The sequence below is a fragment of the Crassostrea angulata genome, chromosome 2 (genome assembly GCF_025612915.1).
Source record: "Crassostrea angulata isolate pt1a10 chromosome 2, ASM2561291v2, whole genome shotgun sequence".
NCBI lineage: Eukaryota > Metazoa > Mollusca > Bivalvia > Ostreida > Ostreidae > Magallana > Magallana angulata.
The window spans coordinates 72,546,508-72,566,657 of NC_069112.1; the positions used below are offsets into that span (position 1 = coordinate 72,546,508).

Consider the following 20,150-nt stretch of genomic DNA (forward strand, 5'->3'; position numbering starts at 1 on the left):
ATCATATATAAGGAATCATCTTTTTAAAAAAAATATAACGTTTTAATGTCTTCGGGCTTATTGAATCATCAATATCGTAAAACCATAACACACAGACAACGACTTATTATTTATTTTTATAAACATACCATGTTTGATATTAGCTACTCTCTTTCAACTGTTAAGTAAGGACAATTCGTCTTACTACAAAATTTAAAAAGAAAAGAAAAAAAGAAACAGGACTTACTTCCGTCTCCTTCATTGAACATCAAAATACACACAACGAGAACGACTCTTAGCAACATCATTTCTATGATATGTCATTCATCGCAATATGGTCTTTCTTTTATACAATATAGCGGGTTGGGGTTTTTTGTGTGTTAAATTTGACTACTCTGTCATGTGGTCAAAACTCGTATTTGTTCGCCTACATATTTAATTGATTAAAGTTTATTTGTCTGAGCAGCGTTTAGATCATACATAATAGATAATAACACGTGAGAAGTTCATTATCTTTAAAAAGCACTCTCTTTATGGGCATCAATGTTAACATTAGTTGGCGATTATAAGTTCATATTATTGTGTTATTTGATTCTGTTTTTCTTTTTTTTTTTGGCGATTAAATATCAGTTAAAAACAAATCTGTGTTCAATCAAGTTCATTTTCATCGACTGGTTTTCTTTGGTAACAATCAACACTTGTCGGTATATGAATAAAAAGATCTTACGAGAATTCAAAAAGGAACCCACTTTGTAAAAAAAAAAAAAAAAAAAGTATCCCTTCAATTCAATTTAACTTGCAACTAAACAGTCTTGTATTTTTTTGCGTTTCTAATTACATTCATTTTGTTCACAATTTTCTTCAACGAATTACTGTGTATCTTGGTATACTGTTTAAGAGACCTGGAATATAAGTAAATGTGGTTTCTTTCGGATCTGCTCTTTTTGGCATGTTTTATTATAATTTTACATGCACATGCAATCAATCAACTTTCTACAACCATACTTGTGTTGTTAAAAATCATTTCATTATCTTATGACTGTCCATAATAATCACATACCACCACGAATAGTAGATTTTAAGGCAGTATGCTTTTGTTTCTGTTTATTTTGTTCTATGCAAATACGTGTATGCAGTTTCTTTCTTTTTTTCGTTTGTAGTCTTTAGTTTTCATTTACAACAAAACAATCTTAATATCTATAGTATCTGTAATGGTTAATTTAATGAGTACATGTTAACTTACAAGCAACCAGCAACATGTATTCCTGACAGAGGGTCCATTTAAGACGTTTTAATGTAACCTAAACCCGCGGAAAAAACCGTCGATAAAACTGGACTTGATTCAGTGGTGCATTATCTTTTATCGAGTAGTACATCAGAAATAAATGCAATACAATTAAAGATAAAGGCATGAAGTCGTATATTAATGTTTTCACTAATGTCTTTATTCGAAGTGTAATGCGTTGGTTAAATCACTTTATCGTTTCTTTTTAAGTTTTATGCTTACTTAAACTAATTATCAATTTGAAAACGGTAGGCAATGCTATGGTATATAACCACGTATATTTTATTTCAAGATTATTGAGTAAATTAAATTAAAGAGAAGATGTTGATGGCAGTTTGGTTGCTTATGTTCGCGTTTTGGTTTAATCTGCTGTTGAAAGAAGCAGATGGGGGTAAGTTTTTATAGCTTAAAAACATATGCTTCCTTTCACGAAAAGTTGAAACTGATTTATCTGCCAATTTCACTAAGAAAAAAAATATTGCGAAACATTTTTTTTTCAAATAAAACTAAATACTGTGGAATCATTAATTTTCGTGGGGGCCAATTTTCGTGGATTGCTGAAATTTTATAGGTTCGTGGGGACGTAATTTCGTGTATTTTCTTATACCTACAAAATGAAATATTACTTTATAACCCTAATATATTATTCGTGGAGGATGTAAATTCGTGGATGAGAGGTACCCACGAAATCCACGAAAATTGAGCCACCACGAAATCTAATGATAAAACTAAATAGCTGTTTCACAATAGTTGATTGAGGTAAGTTGGCGTCCATGACCTATCAAACATATACTGTTGTATATAATACTGATAATGACTTCAATGGACAACTGTATTATCATTATTCTACTAACATTTTGCAGGACGATTTATATAAGTTGATTTTGAATTTTCAAAAACGTATTCATTGTGCATTATCTGTTTGTGTTTTATTAATGGATTAAACTATAGATTGCATGAAAAAGCAGCACTTTTAAGCAAAAAGGAAAAGTGTACTCCCTGGGAAGAAGATACGCCTTTCTTATCAAACGTGAAATAATTTATACATTTGTAAACTGTAAGTCAAACGTTTACTTCATTTATTCATAATTCTTAATTTAATTTGATAAACTAAAGATTTGTCGTTTAGTCAACTGAATAAAGTATAGAAGGTTTGGAATTTGATTTTCTTTATCAATACACATGAATTGTATCATACTTTGACAAATTGTCCTAGGGAGGTTAAATGGTTATTGTATGTGTCGGTTTTTTTTTTAGATTTTAGTTGTTTGTATGTTTTGCTTTTGTTTTCTGGGGTTTTTTTTGTTTGGGGGGGGGGTGTTTTGTTTTGTTTTGGTTTTTGGTTTGTTATTGTTGTTGTTTGTTTGTTGTTGTTTTTTTTTATTTTATTGTTTATCTTGAAATAATTTGCTCTGAGTCACTATTATAAAGAAAAATACAAGTTTAATTCTCTAAATAGTAGGAAATGGCCACAACCATATGGCTCGCTCAACCCAAATAATAATGGCTATAGTACTATCTGATTTGTGTTCTTGTCTTTATAAAGTTAATTTGGCGTATGGAAAACCGACCTGGCACACGGCGGGAAAACATACATCGGATAATGCTGTAGACGGGCGATACGCAAACCGCTCAGAGACGGGGAACCAGTGCGCACTATCTTTTGCGTCAGAGGAAGTGACGTGGCTAGTAGATTTAGAAGCTATTTGTAGTATAAATACAATAGTACTATACCACAGAGTAGAAGGAACACAGTTTGGTGAGTGTATAATATGATTTTGTTTTTGTTTTTTTTTTAAGTGTGACCTCTTCTTCAGTATTTCAAATTACTAGTGGTTTATTCTGTAATAAATCCACAACCAAAGGACTATATGCCCAAAATTTAGAAATATGACATTGAAAAGACAACTTTTTCCCGCCATTTTTGCATTTTTAGTGTATAACAGCTTGTTTTCAAGCAGTTTTTCCTTCCGAAAACATAGAGCGCATTCTTGAAAAAATAAAAAAATTAATCAGAGATGTTTCTAGCCAAGCCTAATAAGTGACAAAACATTTTTCCTTGTTCAAGCATGCGCTCTATATTTCCCATTCGTAAATAGATAAGAAAAATGTCAATTTTTGGCTGATTTTGATTGAATTATAGAAATGGCGTCACTTCTGACGTCATATACTGCCAGTGAGTGCAACTAAATCAAATAAATAGATAACAAATATATTTTACATCAACTCTTCTAAAAAATTAGTTAACATTTTATTGTACCCGAAAAACTTTTAAAAAATGGCGAATTATGGGGGCCAAATTTAACTCTTATCATATATAGTATGTTCAATGCATTCATTCAATAGCGTAACGCTCTGTATGGTTTCAAGCAGTATTGGTGAAAAAAAAATTATTGGTGATTCTGTAGTTTGCCAAAAGAAATCATAAATTGTCCTGTATCAAATATAAATTTTGGTTTTGCTTAAAACAATTTGTTCAATAATAAGCGCAAACACTCTATTCATATTATTTTGTTTTATTTTTTAACTGTTTTAATGTTCTTTCATTTCATTCCAAAATCCACAGCAAACAGCGTTTACGCAGGAAGATTCCTGGGTTTTTCTGTCTATGTTTCAAATTCAACCAACAAAGAGGAGGGATTCTTATGTTACCATGACACTAATCACACAGTGACCGACATCCCCCCGGAGCTGACCGTCCCCTGTGACATACAGGGTCGTTATGTTATCTATTACAACTCACGTAAATCGGGTCTGTCACCGAGATTTGGCTATTCTGGAAAAGCGTTCATCAACCTCTGTGAAGTAGAGGTCTACGGTAAAACATCTGACACATCTTATTTTCTGCATTTAAAAACATCTGTAAAAAATTGGAATTTCTGAATTGATAAAAGAGGTATTTGCACTTTTAAGGACAAATCGTAATTTAACTTTTAGAAAAGGTTGTTTGCCCTATCCTGGTTGAATATTGAACGATCAGCAGACTGTTACGTTGAAATAAGCATAGATAATGAATTTTCATCATACACAAATATTGATTTTGAATCTAATACATATTATAATATTAAATAACACCGAAAACTTTATTTTGAAATGGCTTGGCATTAGAGTTTGTAAGGGTTTTTTTAAACCTTCAAGAATAAATGTAGGTCGACTGGCCCCCGTTTATTGATTAAGAACAAACAGACCCAAACAATGAATTAAGCAGAAATAGTGTTATGTACGTGTGTATGTGTGTGTTGTTAAATGTTTATTGTTGCTTTTAACAAGGCTGTCTTTTTTATTGCACTTCCAAACGTTAAACAGGTTAAACGTTTCAGGAGTAAATGCATGTTACATTATAGTTTTACTTAAACATAAACCCTTTTCCCTTAATCTTTAGTTGTTTATTTTTATTCTATTGGATTTAAGTGCTTTATTTTAGTCACTCCTGAAAAAGTTTGAATTAAAGTGTTCGAATGTTCCCATTAGTTAACAAGGTTACAATGATTAATAGTGCGGAGTATTTAATCTTTCTTAAATAAAGATGTACTTGAATGCCCGATTATTCTCATTATTTGAAAAGGTTTGCATACTTTAAAACTGTAGAGCAATAAGTCACTCTGTAAAATGTTGAGGTTAAGTGTTCGAATGTTCTCATCATTTAAAAAGGTCATCCTATTAAATATTTTGGAGCGTTAAAGTTTTACTAAAGTGTCTGATTGGTTCCAATATTTAACAAGGTTGTCCTCTAGGATACTTCGATTCAGCTTGTTTTTATCACTGCCCCCGCCAATGCAAACATTGTCACTACATGTACGGTACATGTCTCGGAGGTTGTACATTGGGGTTCGCTGGTCATTCCTGTGAACAATATGAACGAAGTAAGTAATATCGTGCTCTAAATATACAGAATTGTTATGATAAATATAATCGTGTTCTAACTATATAGAATTCTTATAGAAAGCTGTACATTTATTTAAAAATCCATGCTTGTTATTTCATACAAATTAAGATGAATACTCGTCTTTTTTGTTTATCTTTGTTAACTTAATTGTTTTGCTTTTCTTGTATATATTGTTGCATTATTAAGTGCATATTTTAGTTCATACACAAACACCTTCAAAACAATATATGTGTAATTTTATGAAATATAAACAACTTTTAAACTTTTAAACTTACCTTATTATCAATTAAAAACTAGAAAAATAGAATACAAATGACGAACACATTCTTAACTGAATTTTCGTTGGGAGGGATTTTACTGAAAATCACTCCTCTGTAAGCGTCAATTCATTATACACGTGTAAGCGTGTTCGCTATAACCGTGTTTGACAGTTCTGAGAATATCATTCATTTTCCAATTTTAACCTCTTTTCACAGTCAACATGGCGCTTCACCAACCTACCTTTCAGCTTAATCCTGTCTACACAAGTCGGAATCTTGTTGATGGTAAGAAAACCGACTTTTCTCTAGGAGGGAATCAGTGTACCACTACAGCCGAAAACAAAGCATTCGCCATGTGGTGGGTGGATCTGAAAAACACACGACGTATTGAGCGTATAAGAGTGTACTCAAGAAGGGACGACAAGCAATGGGGTAATTTTTCATCAACTGTATAATATAATTTAACCGAACCACCACCCTGTCTCCTATCACACGAATCCAAAGAGTTTCATATAGCATGCGGTATAGGAGCTTTATAACAAGTCTCTTTATATATTGCAGGTCTAAAGAACGAATTTACAAGTCGGTTTCGCGGGTTTACAATTGTTGTTTCCAACACAACTGAACATAAGAACGGTGTAGTGTGTTACAATGATCGAGTTTACCTCAGTAACATAGTACCTTCTGTGGTTGATGTATTCTGTTCTGCGATTGGTCGATACGTTATCTATTATAATGAGAGATTTTCTGACCTGACGTACCCATACGGCTACAGCAAATTTGCATTTGTTGATCTCTGTGAAGTGGAAGTCTACGGTAATACGCGTTTTGTAGAATGATTTGTTTTTTTAAAATGTGAGCACATGTTTTCAAATGCATCATATATCCAACATAATAGCAGATTGTATCTGTTGATCATAAAATGAAAAAAATCACATACAGTCAATGTGCATTTTAGTTTATTTACCTTTAAAAAAAGGAATATCACTACCTGAAGTTCAGTCGAATCTGGGTTAACAAAATGTTATAAAGACATTTTAACATTTCTTTGTCTTAATATTGTAGGTTGCCCTGTTCTTGAATACGGATTTGAAAACCCTAAGTGTACAGTTCCATGTGCGGCTATGTGCAAAAGCCGTAAGTGCTCTTGAGATTTTATATCATTATGTTGGATACTTGAAACAATACATAGAAAAAACATTTCTTCCTCAGCTAAAATAAACAAAAACAAAAAAAACAAAAAACAAAAAAAAACCAAAATTAAGCCACAGATGGCGATTTAAAACAAAGTCGTTTAAGCTAAACTTAAATGAAAGCCAAAGGGAGCTTATCTGATAACATTTTTTCTGTCGTCCTTCTGCCCGTCCGTCCATCCGTCTTTAATTTTTTTTTTATTTTGAACATCTTCTCCAAAACCATTCAGCCAATTTAAAATTTGGCACAAAGCTTCCTTATGGAAAGGTAAATATAAATTGCAAAAATGAGTTTCCAGTCTTTATTTCAATTTTTTTTCAAATTACAGTTTTTACGAAAAAATAATAAAGAGAAGGAATAGGGGCTTTCATCAGTTTATATCTTCGAGTTCAGTATTCCGTATCTCGAAAACAAGGTTTTTGGTTTGATGCAGCCATGTTTCATATATAATAAAAGTGTCAATCTGACAACGAAGAATTTATTTCTTTGTTGTTTAATATTTCGCGTGCAAAGAGAATCTTTGAGACATTTAAGATACATTGGTGCCGATTTTGTGAAGTAAATTGTGGTTAAATATTCCTATGCGTTGACATTTTAACTTTGTACGGTAGTTTTAGTTTGTTTCAATTCTCGTTTCATTTTCATAAATTATGTTTTTTTAAATGTGAAACTATTGCCTTTAATGTTATTTAACGTATTAAATCAAACATAGACTTCGGTAAATAAGACAGCTTACGTTTTTTTTGCGCAAAATACGACGCATTAATGGGTACCGAATATTGTAACAACATACTGAAATACAATTCTATCCAATTATTAATTACCAATAATCTATTGATATACGGTAGGATCTTTGCATAATGGTTGACTAAAGCAATGCGTTTTGTCAGATGCTCAGTATTTTTTTTTGAGTTTATTCAGTGTAAACAGATATTATTTTCGCTGATGGTAATATGTAGGAATATTTGTTTCATTTAAAAAAAACATTGTTCTTTCTTTGTTAAAGAGCATTTTTCTCCTGTTTCATTGTTTACAATTTTTTATTTACTATTCATATTTGAGTGTCAAATTTGTTTCAAGCTATCAGGAATTTACAGAACTTTTCGCACAATTCTACTCTTTGCACACAGAGGTGCATGAAGCCATCTTTTTATCCGTTAACATTTTAAATGTGGGAAGGACATACGTGTATCAAGTTTCAAAATCAAAAGTTGAAATTGATAAACTCGTGTGTACAAAAACATTACTCGAACCTAACAGAATTTTAAGCTCTTCATCTTGTTAACTATCCTGCGATTCAGGCTGAACTTTTAATTGATCATTACAAATGTCTCGCTAAATATCAATTATTTGAAAAGAATAAATGAAAGGATGACATTTTGTAATTTTTTTTGGACTCCTTCTAATACGATGAATTATATGAGATATGGACAAATATTGATAGTTTTTCAGAAACGAGTTTTAAAAAAGAATTCTTTTAAACAGTTTCCATAGTTCTGAACCAATATTGGTATCGACTGTTCTTGAAATTCGTGTTTAGTTTATAGTCACTTGTTGTTTTTTTTTTAATAAAGATGAAAATGATGAGTGAGTCTTAGCACAATTGGTGATATGTAATAGGCCTGCAAATACATTGGTTAGAATGACTCTTATTACGTGACAACATTTCTTTTTATTCTAGTGTACTCATTAATGAAGTGAAAAAGATTTGTGAATGTAAGACGAGTTCGCACCAGGTAAACAACAATCGTTTATGATGGGGAGGCCAATTAGATTTTTCAAAGTTATTAATTTGAAATATTGATTGCATTGAAGTACAATTTTCTTCCTTAACATTGAGGTATTTTTAAACTAATATACAATAGCAGGTAAAAAATTGAGGAAGGAAATAAAATTATGTGTCTATATGATGTCATATATTTTGATTAGGGATGTCAATTTTACTCGGTTGGCTTAGTCGATTAATTGGAGGCTTAAGTCGACCGATAGTCGAGTACTCGATTTTTTAAGCGTATGTATTTGAAACCTTTTTTAATCAAATGTTACTGCCACATTGATCTTACATGTATCTTAAATAAAGAACATTTGAAACTTATGGTAACCTATACTAAATGTGTTTGATTTCAATAAAATTTGAAAGTATTTTATCGAAATATCGCTAGAAATGTTCTGGCTTTTCCTGTTTTCTCGTGACTTTTACATATTTTTAATTGAGCTCCGTATCGTCGTAGGCAAAGATGTGACAAAGTCATTGTCCTTATCTAATCAAAAATCAAAGTTTAAATGATTCTAAAAACAAACCTCTTAAGATAATTATTGATATGATTACAGTTTTGATACATGTATACAAACATCAAATCAAAAAAAGAAAAAAAAAAAGAAACACGTTCTTGATCTTAAGTAACGGTTAAAGGGACTTGGACACGATTTGACTTAAAATTTTCAAATTTTATTTTTCCATTTTCAATATTTATACTGATAAATATAGAAGTTTATAATGCTATGTCAAAATTTGAAAGTCAAATATCAAATTATAAGCAAGATACAGAGTTCATAATTGTTTGTTTGTAAACAAAGCTCAATATTGTCTTTTTTTTTTACATATGTGTTGTATTGGTGTAAGTTTCAATCAAATTTATCTTTCTTTTGTTGATAATAGTATTTATGAAGATATTGAATTAGTTTAAATTGTTTATGCATGTCATTTTGTCTAAGAAATGGTAATTTTCTACATTACATTTTTTGTAAACAACTATAAGACTCGAGCTTTGTTTACATTACAACCAATTCTTACCTCTGTATCTTGCTTGTAACTTGAATTTAACATTCAATATTTTGGTCAATCATTTAAAATGCACCAGTTAACCATTTTATACATAAAAAATAAAAATAAAATTTTTGATCTTTAATCGTGTCCAAGTCCCTTTAATGTCTCTAAGTTAATCAAAAGAAAATAATAATTATTAGCAGCGTCAAAACTACACAAGGGACATCGATGAAAAATTGCGAAACTTTACGGATCAAACATGTCGATAAAAGAAAAATTGTTATCAACATTATAACTGCAGCGTAGAGAAGGTATAAATGATATTTTTAAATTCTATTCACTTATTACGAGTAATCGACTAATAAAATTTAAGTCGATGATCGGTGTAACCGAGCGATAGTCTAGTACTCGAGTACTCGTTGACATCCCTAATTTTGATCGCTTTTTAAAGTGTTTGAGTGTGTTGGGGGGGGGGGGGGGGGCTAAAATAAATTGTAAGTTAACAGTGTATTCCTGAAAGAAAAAAAGTATCATTTTTTCATTTGTTTTGTTTTTCTGTAAAAATAAATATAAGGTGTCATAGATTAAGTGTATGCAAAAATAAGTGTAAAATCTGGATATGTATTTGTTGTTATTCTACTGAGGGGTAATACGGCAAAGTATCCCTAAAAAAAACATTTAAAGCCATTGTTGCTCAGGTTAGCTGTGAAGCCAATATGCCTATTGTTTATAGCTGGACTTTACCGCATTACACTTTAATTTTAGTCGACATTTTTCCAACATTTATCTTGATACATTGTATTTAAAAATAAGCATATCGTTGATAAGAAGATGACAACACCTAACACTTCTTTGTTTATTTGCATGTAGAAGAGTGTTCAGCATCATGCTAATTAAAATTATTAATGTTTAAATTATAATATACATATGAGTATAAGTTATTTGTCTTAAAATTCATAAGGAATAAGAATGAGATATTTGCTTATGTTTGTTTGATGAAATAATGTGTACTGAAAAGAGATATTCACTACTGGTTTTTTTTTTTTCGTTTCTTTATGTGTCCTTATCAGAGGCAGATTTAAAGACTCTGCAAATTCAAAGCATTTTTCTTTTAATAAATTAACAAAAATAATGATTATTTATCATATATCTAATAATCTGCGAAAAATACAAACGGGACCAAACTAATATTTAAAGACCAGCAAAAACAGTTAAAAATAAACTTGCTTATTATTATTATTTTTTGTTGTTGTTGTTTGGTTAGTGTTGAACTACTTTTTAGCAATCCAAATTTCATTTCGGTAATTATTATTATTTGTAGCGAAACCGTTTGCAAGAATAACAAAGCGGCAAAAATAGCACTGTTTATTGTACGTTTAAACGATCTGTTTATGGCATCAACAAATCATGTTTCATATATCCTTAACTTTTGTACATGTGGGGCTCCTTTTATAACATTAAAAAGCCGCCTCGTTTTACATTTATTATACTTGTGGCTGGTATTTCCAGGCCTGGAGAATCTGAGTTACAAGAAGAACACTTGGCAGCATACAACGCGTTCGACAGGTTATAGCAGTAGAGCTGTGGATGGACTTTATACAGATCGGTCCTATAGTGGCAACCAATGTGCGGCGACTGGAGATTCATATTTTGCTCTATGGTGGGTCGATCTGGGACATGTATCTAGAATAGACCACATCGTCATGTATTTCAGAACAGATAACGAACCATGGGGTAAAAAATGATGTTTGCAGCAGTTGTTTATAAATGATTTTTGTATCGTATGAACTTTTCTGTTTAATGTTTTATATGTCCTTTATCATTTGAAAACTTTTATTATATTACCTTTTAAATACAATAAATATTACTCGTTGATTGTTTTGTAGGCTACTCCAATGGTTTAACATCATATTTTCTTGGGTTTTCCTTGTACATTTCGAACACTACCAATCGACTTGATGGTGTTCGCTGCTTCCACGACAAAACATATACAAAACAAACAATTCCTGATCACGTGTCAATTGACTGTCCATACGTCGGCCAATATGTATTCTACTACAATGAAAGGTTTCCTGGAATAAAATACCCCGAGGGTTATTCTAAGTACGCGTATGGTGATCTGTGCGAAGTCGAGGTTTATGGTAAGTATCTTTTTCTTTAAATTTAATAACACAGATCAATTAACTACATAAAATACCTTCAGAACTAAGCAAACAGAGACTTGTGCCAGGCACATTACTATGGTACACTTTACGCCGATTCTTACGTGTATTACTCAGAGCAAGCTTATTATTTTATGCAAAGTTTAACAATTCTTCGTTCCTTTTTTTCTATTTCATTTTTTGAGGTAAATTAACGTCAAGATCTAGTAAATGATTCCAGAGTGTCTTTTTGATGCAAGAACCATTATGACGTCATACTTACATGTATATCCCAGGTTGTCCTGGTCCCGTAGCAAGCTTATTATTTAATGCAAAGTTTAATGTATAAGATTGGTCCACATATTTAATTCACTAGGATTTCTTCATACCTCCCAGGTTGTCCTAGTCCCGTAGCCGAGGTTCCCCAATGTTCAGACCCTTGCCCAGTGGACTGTGAACAGTGTTATCCGGGAACGGGGTGGTGCACCAAATGCAAACCTGGTTTTGAAGGCGCTGCTTGTGAAATAAGTCAGTGTTTGGTGACATTTTCGAATTCAATTGAACAACTTTGGTTGCATTATTGAAATAATATTATTGATCTTTTTAACTATTTGGAAAGTAATCAGTTAACTTTTAAACAAAAATGTTCGTTGATATAACAAAAGAACACATCCATTTTTAAGTTTGAAAACATGTTTTTTCATAGCCGAAAAATAATGTGTTCAATTTAAATAAAATGGATGATTTTGTCGATAGCTCATATTTTAAATAAGAAGTGTAGCAACGGAAGCACATGTTCCATTGCCAAAAAAAGATCTAAATCCCATTAGTTTTATTTGTTGTAACAGAATGAAAAAAAACTGAATGTTAAGAAGTCCTATAAGTACTAAGTGTTAAACTACCAATTAAAATATGTTTTATGGTTAGTATAAAAGTTAGCTGTTTCTGTGAACCTTTCATTGATTCTGCGTAATATTTGTTTATTATGATCTGTATTTATTACCTCCGACATTCAGATAGGAAAAACAGTTTCAAATCAAAGCAGCTACCGTAAAAATGCGCATTATAATATACATTAACATTTTTAACAAATTCTGTTTTGTACAGAAGAATTTGGTTTACTGGCTTAGAAAATAAGGGGGGAAAATGACTGTTTAACCGATAATTGATCCTTTACACAAACACTTAACAATAAAAATGATTTTATTTTTCAGTAAAACGGCAACTTATGTTCACAATCAAGATGTAAATTATCAGGAAATTAAATAACAAAAACAATTTACATTAAGATTGTGGCGAAAAAGATTTGCTAATTTCATAAACTCTTGTTAACACGCTTTAAGTATTTTAATGCACTTGAACATAGGTACGGTAATCTTTGCAATGAAAACTAGTTTAATTACCTTTGAATAATATATTTCAGTTTGCCACGCAAAGACGGATGTTTACGTATCACAGCCACTTACATACGGTGGTTCAAAATACGATGCAATGTTTTCGTCCACTGGGTTATTCTTCCCAAAACCCAAAACACCATACCCCTTTACACACATCATATTGCAACTTTATGGGAAGAATTCGAACATCGCAAAAGTTTCGCTTCATGTGGAAAAGGCTTCAAACGTCACTGTTTCTTTATATGATAGCAAACGATCTTATATTAAAAGAGTAAGTGTAAAAGTATTTGTTATATGTCTGATTTTATTCATGGTTTTGAATATTTGTCATTCAAAATATATGTTTGTTTTTTGCAGCGCATGGAATCCTCTCGCGAACTTCAGAGTTTTAACGTTAACATAGTAAACAATTTCAATTCCTTTGTGACCTACATAGATATTATTGTGCATACTTTTGAACCTTTCATCATTTCCAATTTGAGACTTCCTCTGCGTGAATGCGTCAAAAATATAAAAGAAAAGGTAAGTTTTTAAAAAGTTATTGTTTTTTTTAATTGAAACTCATGCAATCACATATAAATATCTGCTTTGTAAATTTATAGAAAGTTTTTGCGTAAAGAAATCCGTTTACATGTCGTTACATATGCTTTGGTTTTTTGGGGTTTTTTGTTTGTTTGTTTTTGATTTTTTTTTTTTTTGGGGGGGGGGGGGTGGTTATATTTTAGGAATGCATACTAACTAAACTACAAAGAGCAATTAAATATACAAAAGCAATATACATGATTCCTAATGGTTTTCCTAATATCTGCATTTATAACTTTTACCGTTCACTTCTTTTGTAACATACATAAGATACAATATTTTGGCGTTAATAAACTATGAAGTGATCAGCAGAAGCTGAATTTCTTTTTTAAAAAATGGCTAATTGCAAATGGCACGACAACTCACACACAAAACAAATTGACAAATACATTTAATTAAACGTTACAACTTCTATTGTATTTTGAACTTTTTTTCAGATTCCATGTAATGATCAGCCGCCCGAGTTTCTCAGACAAGCAATGCAAGGGGGGAAAATGTAAACAATCAAAACATGCAATAACAAAATTAGTAAATGCATAGGAAAACTGTTCGTTTTTGTTTTATTCATCTGAAATGAGAATTTTGACAGAAAACAAATAAGTCAAAAAAGATGCCCATCCATTGAACATTTTTTATTCCTAAACACGAACAATCGTGGAGGACTTGTTCCATCTATTTAATTTGATAATGCGTGACTCGGGCTTTAAAATATGCATATAAAAATACGAATACATTTACCATAGTTAAATCAATTAAAAGAATTGTTCCAGAAGAATTGAGACAACCCAGATATTTTCTTTTCTAAGTTACGAATATCAGTGAAAATTGGCATAAAGTTTGAACAAACCGCAAAAAACAATTTTATGTCACAGGTGGGGAAAATTCAAGTCTCAACCGGTACTCGAACCCAGGGCCTCTGGTGTACCGTGCCAGCGCTCTTACCACTGAGCTCTTAAGACCCAATATATTGACTGACAGTCACACACCTGTTAACCCGGTAACATTTGCGAAGTCATATTTTAAAACATCAAGTACTTTGGTGGGTTTTTTTTACGGTACACTAACTAGTCGATGATCGGGATCGCGCAGACCTAAACTCGGCAATGAAATAATGTTTAACTTTACGTACAAAGTTTCTGTAGACTTAAAGTTGATAATGAAATATATCAAATCATATATGCTCATGTTGCTTTTCATTGTGTATAAACTTTGCGTAAGATTAACTTGTGTTTAAGTTGAAATACGGAAATAATTTAAGAATATTTACGAAACCAAAAAAAATCTGAATACGCTGGCATATCGAATTTGGACGTCAAGGCGGCGCAGAATATCAAGCTTTTTGACAGATAGTTTTGTTAGAATGAAAATACATTGAGTAAATAACAAGTACTTATAACACATCAACTGATGTCAACGATAGTAACATGTGATCGCAATGACTGTAACAGACGTTTCACAATTATTTGACTTTCTGAAAGCAATTATTCAAGCTTTGTTAACAATTTTTGGGGGAAAAAATGTTAATCTTTGCTTCCAAAAATAAATACATCAACAGAGAAATTATTTACATTCCACGTTTTCTGTTTATTCCTAAGATAAGGTGGTCAAAAGATAAGATCAAATCATGCTATGGACTTCTGCATTTTTACACTTGCAAATTTTATCCTGGTGTACATTCTGAAGAGTTTTCAAGGGTTTAACTTAATTTTTTAAGGAATAAGAGTAAATATCTTAATACCTTCAGAACAGCCTTCGTAACGTCATATTATTACTAAATGTTAAAGACATGATTTAGCAACAGTTTCAAAAATCTAAATTTTAAAAACAAGTTGAGTAATTCTTTAATTTCTAAGATTTTTTTAGTATCCAATCTTGCAATACTTAGGTCACGACACACGGCAAAAATTATTTTCAAGTCAGTAACAAGCAATATAATGTCCATAGTAATGTCTCTAAAAATTAATCTTATAAGAAAATCGTATAGAAATATTTTTTAGAATCTAATTCTGCAATACTTAGGTCACGACACACGGCACAAATTGTGTTTAAGTCAGTAACAAACAATAATAATGTTCATATTAATGTCTCTAAAAATTAATCTTATAAGGAAATGGTAAAAAAATATTTTTTTAGAATCTAATTCTGCAATACTTAGGTCACGACACGAGGCAAAAGTTGTTTTTAAGTCAGCAATAAACAATATAATGTCCATAGTAATGTCTCTATAAATTAATCTAAGAAGAAAATGGTATTGAGACCCATCAAATTTAGCATTTTCATGATTTCTGTTTGCTAAAAAGCCGGGATATATTGTTTTGTTTTACAGATACTAGTTACTTCAGACTCATAATACTCTTCAAAAAGACTAAAAACATTGTCGTGACCAAACAGCAAAGCGCAACGAGAAGTACAAACCATATGTAAACTGTGAGAATGCACAATGCTGCAAATAATAGGTCAAAATTGATTCATGCATTTGTGTTTAACTGTTTGATAATTTGTAAGGATGATGGTCACTGTAATTTTGATCCCAAAGAGGCCAATAAGAGAAAAGAGATTTTCTGTAAAAAATAGGTCAAAAGAATAGATACCGTCATCTGAGTGGCCCCCCGGTAAACAAGGAGACATATTTAAAAAAAAAATGAAACCGTTGAAGACCTTACTCAAAATTCTCGAAAGATATGAGCAAATGGAAATTTTTCGGTAGTTCAGTGTTATTTTGAATTGAAAGGTTAAAGGCACAAGAGACTAGGCGTGATAAAAATAATCGATATTTTTATTAACAGTGCGTGCGTCATCTTGACGTCATCTTTTGAATATTAAAATAGTCGATGGTGATTATACATTTTGTTTTTAAATTCAGGTATCAAAAATACCTTATAATCGAGTAGACAGAAACTTTACATACCAATAAAAGAAAGTGGTGCTTAAAATATTTTGTTTGTTATGTTATGAAAATTATATGACAAACATTCTCATTGTCTTTGTATATTTGGACTGACCCTTGTATACCTTAACCAAACACACATATAACATGAAAAAGATCTTTTCAATATAAGGACATTTAAAAAGTAATTCAATGCTTTTAAAATACGAAATTTTGAATTAATCTCACATTTAGTTTTCGAAACCAATTTATCAATTAGAAAAAGAATTTTAAGAAAAAAGCAAAAGAACAACGTGTTTCGTGCAACCTTGTTTAAGTAGCATCGTTTTAATGCCTTTAAAATTTTAAAACGGATCAAACAGATAATGTGACATAATTCTTATAAAAGATATCAAATTTAAACATCAGGTTCATTCTACAAATAAGACTCTTGAACTTACAGGTATGAGACCTATTGAGTTTTTTTGTACCACAGCTTCGCGTTGGAATCAATACATACAGTTAATCAGACATGTTAAGTAAAAATCAAATTTCTTAAGTTTCCTATCGTTTTCTCTAACAGAACATGATATCGAAGTTCATTCAGGAAAAATTAGCATAATGTTGCCAGTAGATATCAAGTTGAAAACTAAAAAACGTTAGTATTTAACAGTACGTTTATCTTCACACTAAAAATACATGCTTGCATAAAAACGTTTCTGTTAATAATCTTACTTCATATTATGATTTAAATTGCTTCGAAGAATAATGAAAACTAAAGTGCTATATTAAAGTTTTGCCAGTAACAGACGCCAACGATACATCCACACTTTCCGATGAAAAGATCTTAAAATACTGCACTTACAAAATATAATGAAGCAGCAATATATAATTAAGATAACGTTGCAGTTTCACCATTAATGAATGTAATATTGACATATGCTGTTTAGAATATTCACTAAAGATTCTAAATAGCCACTTAATGACGCAATACTGACTGTCGCATGACATCTTACAAGTTTATATCTAATTCATGAATAATATCTGACACACAAACCTCTAAAAATTTAAACATTAGGAAAACAAAATGATGTTTCAAAAACTCCCTATTTTAATATAAGCCTATCAACAGTTTCTGTGCTTTTTACATCAAATATATTGACAAAAATGAGATATTGTCCTATTTCTAGATATATGTCTCACCAAATTTTTTTTAAAGTTGTTGGTTAACAGAATTAAGGTTCAATATTTTGAATTAAAATATGATAACGTTTTCTAAACATATGTTATCAATTATTTAGTTTCAAAAATGCAATTATTTATCATAATCCAAACACGTCTTTTACAAACCTCCAATGTTCATCGCCGCATCTACGTTGCATAATGTCACAAGTACTTGTTGTTAGGTTCCATTTACAGGTGCGAGAGGAGAGGAGGGGTGCAGTCCCGGACACGTTCTACTTTCCCACTTGAACAGTGAGTGAACGGTGAGCGTACTCTGAGCGAACGGTGAGCGCACGCTGAACGGAATTTGTGAATGCTATAATGAACGTTGAACAATGAGCGAACACAGAGCGCAAACGGAGCGCAAATTGAACGCTTTGCGAACGCAAGATGAACGATTTTTTCGGAGGTTCTCGATGGTTATCATTACATTGTATTCTGTCGGTGATCAGGAAAAAAAAGCTAATAAACTACACGAACAGTGCTGCTACATGTATCTTATAAGTTGACAAAACAATCCTATCCTATCTACTATCCTGCAAATTATATCTATCCTGTATTATCTTTAAAGTTATACCATACCATTTATGTTTAGGAATATAAGTTAAATAAAACCAAATTTGAGACCATTATATTAATTTTATCAACGAATAATCGAGTAATGTAATAATAAATATGTCTTATAAGTACATAAAACCGAAAATCTTTAGAGCGAGATCACTTATATACCAGTGCATCCGAAATAGTAATTCGTTTGGAGTGCATCTTCGCTAGCCAAGGGTTTTCGGTCCGCTTTGCTCCCCATAAACCCTTGGCGGATTTCATTACGAAAACTCGGTGATGTGGTGGCGCTATCTAGCGAGCAACTTGAGTTGTGCCCCTTGCATATTTACATTTTAATCGAATTAAACAACGGGTAATATATACACTACGGTATTAATAAAACTTAAGAACATGTTGACTACCGAATGTCGGAACATAATTAACGATGCTATTAAACATGTTAAATACGAATTAAGTAATAACCAAGGGAAAGCACAGAATGTTTTATTCATCGTGTTTTGTAAGGACCGGGAGTGAGAAAGTCGCCGATTTATATCAAAGCTTTCATGTCATAAAACCAGATATCGCTGTCGTTAATATTGTGGACCAAAGAAATTAAATAAAACGAAGATAATTGAATCTTTAAAAGCAATAAAAATAAGCAGGAACGTATATACTAACGGGATAGGCAACTTCTACATTCGCCATGTTTACTTCCCATGCTGATCACGCGAGCCTTGACAAGTTTGTAGAACTACATGTTCAATCCCAGTAAAATAGATAAGTTTTAAAGCGATCTGGTTAGACCATCGTTGGAGAAGCACTGTACTCGAGAACTTGTGTCTCAACTTGTTAAAAGCACCAAATGTTTTACCAAAGATCTCACATGTGTTTTCTTTTAAAACTTATATTTACATGCACTGTGATTGGATCAGCTACTCGCAGCTGCAGCCAATCATAAAGCGGAGCTTGTCACCAAGTTTTCATAATGAAATCCGCCAAGGGTTTACAGGGAGCAAAGTGGACCGAAAAGCCTTGGCTAGCGAAGATGTTGGAGTGTGACTAAAATTGGTAGCGAAACCCGGGCCGGGTCGGGATTTTCGAAACTGCAAACCGGGTTTTTCTTGATTTCTTAAAAATTCTAATTTGTTCTGCACGAAATTTGCAGAACTACTTAATTACAACTTGTTTTGTCTTCGCTGAAATTTTTATTATCACAGAATGAGATTTTCAATATTTATTACAGATTCGTATAAATTGTTATGTACAATTGTCAATCGGCAGTCTGGAATACGGCGCCCAGCCTCGGCCACGTCAGACTCACCCAGAGTCTTGAGTCCGGAGGCCACTACTGGCCATATCCGACTTGTTTGTAACATGTCTATCTGTTAAATTGTTATAATGTTGACATCGTTGAGTCTCGTCCAATAAATGTGGAATCCGGCATCAATTGCCTGTTTATTTCTCTGGAACTTTATACTGGTGGACCTTCGGGAATACGGCAAACCTACCCTTCGTTTTTACCATACGGCCTACAACGCGCCACAACCTTATACCTTATATCCTTTACGCCAACATTCCCTCACCCCGTTCGTACTGCACACGACGGATGCAGATCCAGACGAATTCTCTAGCACCGTAAAATCTACACAGTCAAAGATACCGCGTTTGGATTTATTGTTATTCTATAAATTAACACGCATTTATGCTTACATTTCTTAAGTTGATCTGTTCTGTTTATTGTCGAGCATGGATATATTTGTGATCGAACATCGAAGGAATTATTAAATGAATCGTGAAAAGTACACAAATACAACGTCTGTTTCTTATATTAATATATATGTGTCGAATCGTTTGTTGATTGAATTCTTTTTTTTAAACGACTGGACTGACGTCTTAAAATGAATCAATAGATATTACTTCAGTATTTGTGTAGCAAGTTATCGCTGTGTTTTGTAACTTAAAATGTTCACAGTAACTGCATACTTACGTACGAAAGCCGAGAAGGATCATTCGAGATTCGAGA

At 31.9% G+C, this 20,150-nt stretch overlaps 1 protein-coding gene across 1 annotated transcript; it reads left to right on the plus strand.

Annotated features, from left to right (window-relative positions):
* Positions 1–5,057: 5,057 nt before the first annotated feature.
* LOC128172343 (uncharacterized) lies at positions 5,058–13,991 on the plus strand. The gene is made up of 10 exons (XM_052838145.1): positions 5,058–5,127; positions 5,627–5,842; positions 5,972–6,226; positions 6,476–6,547; positions 10,881–11,105; positions 11,258–11,512; positions 11,909–12,040; positions 12,936–13,180; positions 13,267–13,431; positions 13,929–13,991. The coding sequence occupies exons 1-10, from the start codon at positions 5,058–5,060 to the stop codon at positions 13,989–13,991; spliced, it is 1,698 nt and encodes a 565-aa protein (XP_052694105.1).
* Positions 13,992–20,150: the final 6,159 nt, after the last annotated feature.

Coding starts and splice junctions, on each gene's coding strand:
- LOC128172343 (XM_052838145.1), top strand. CDS start 5,058: ATGTACGGTACATGTCTCGGAGGTTGTACATTGGGGTTCGCTGGTCAT. Junction 5,843..5,971: donor AAGGGACGACAAGCAATGGG/GTAATTTTTCAT, acceptor TATATATTGCAG/GTCTAAAGAACGAATTTACA. Junction 6,227..6,475: donor CTGTGAAGTGGAAGTCTACG/GTAATACGCGTT, acceptor TTAATATTGTAG/GTTGCCCTGTTCTTGAATAC.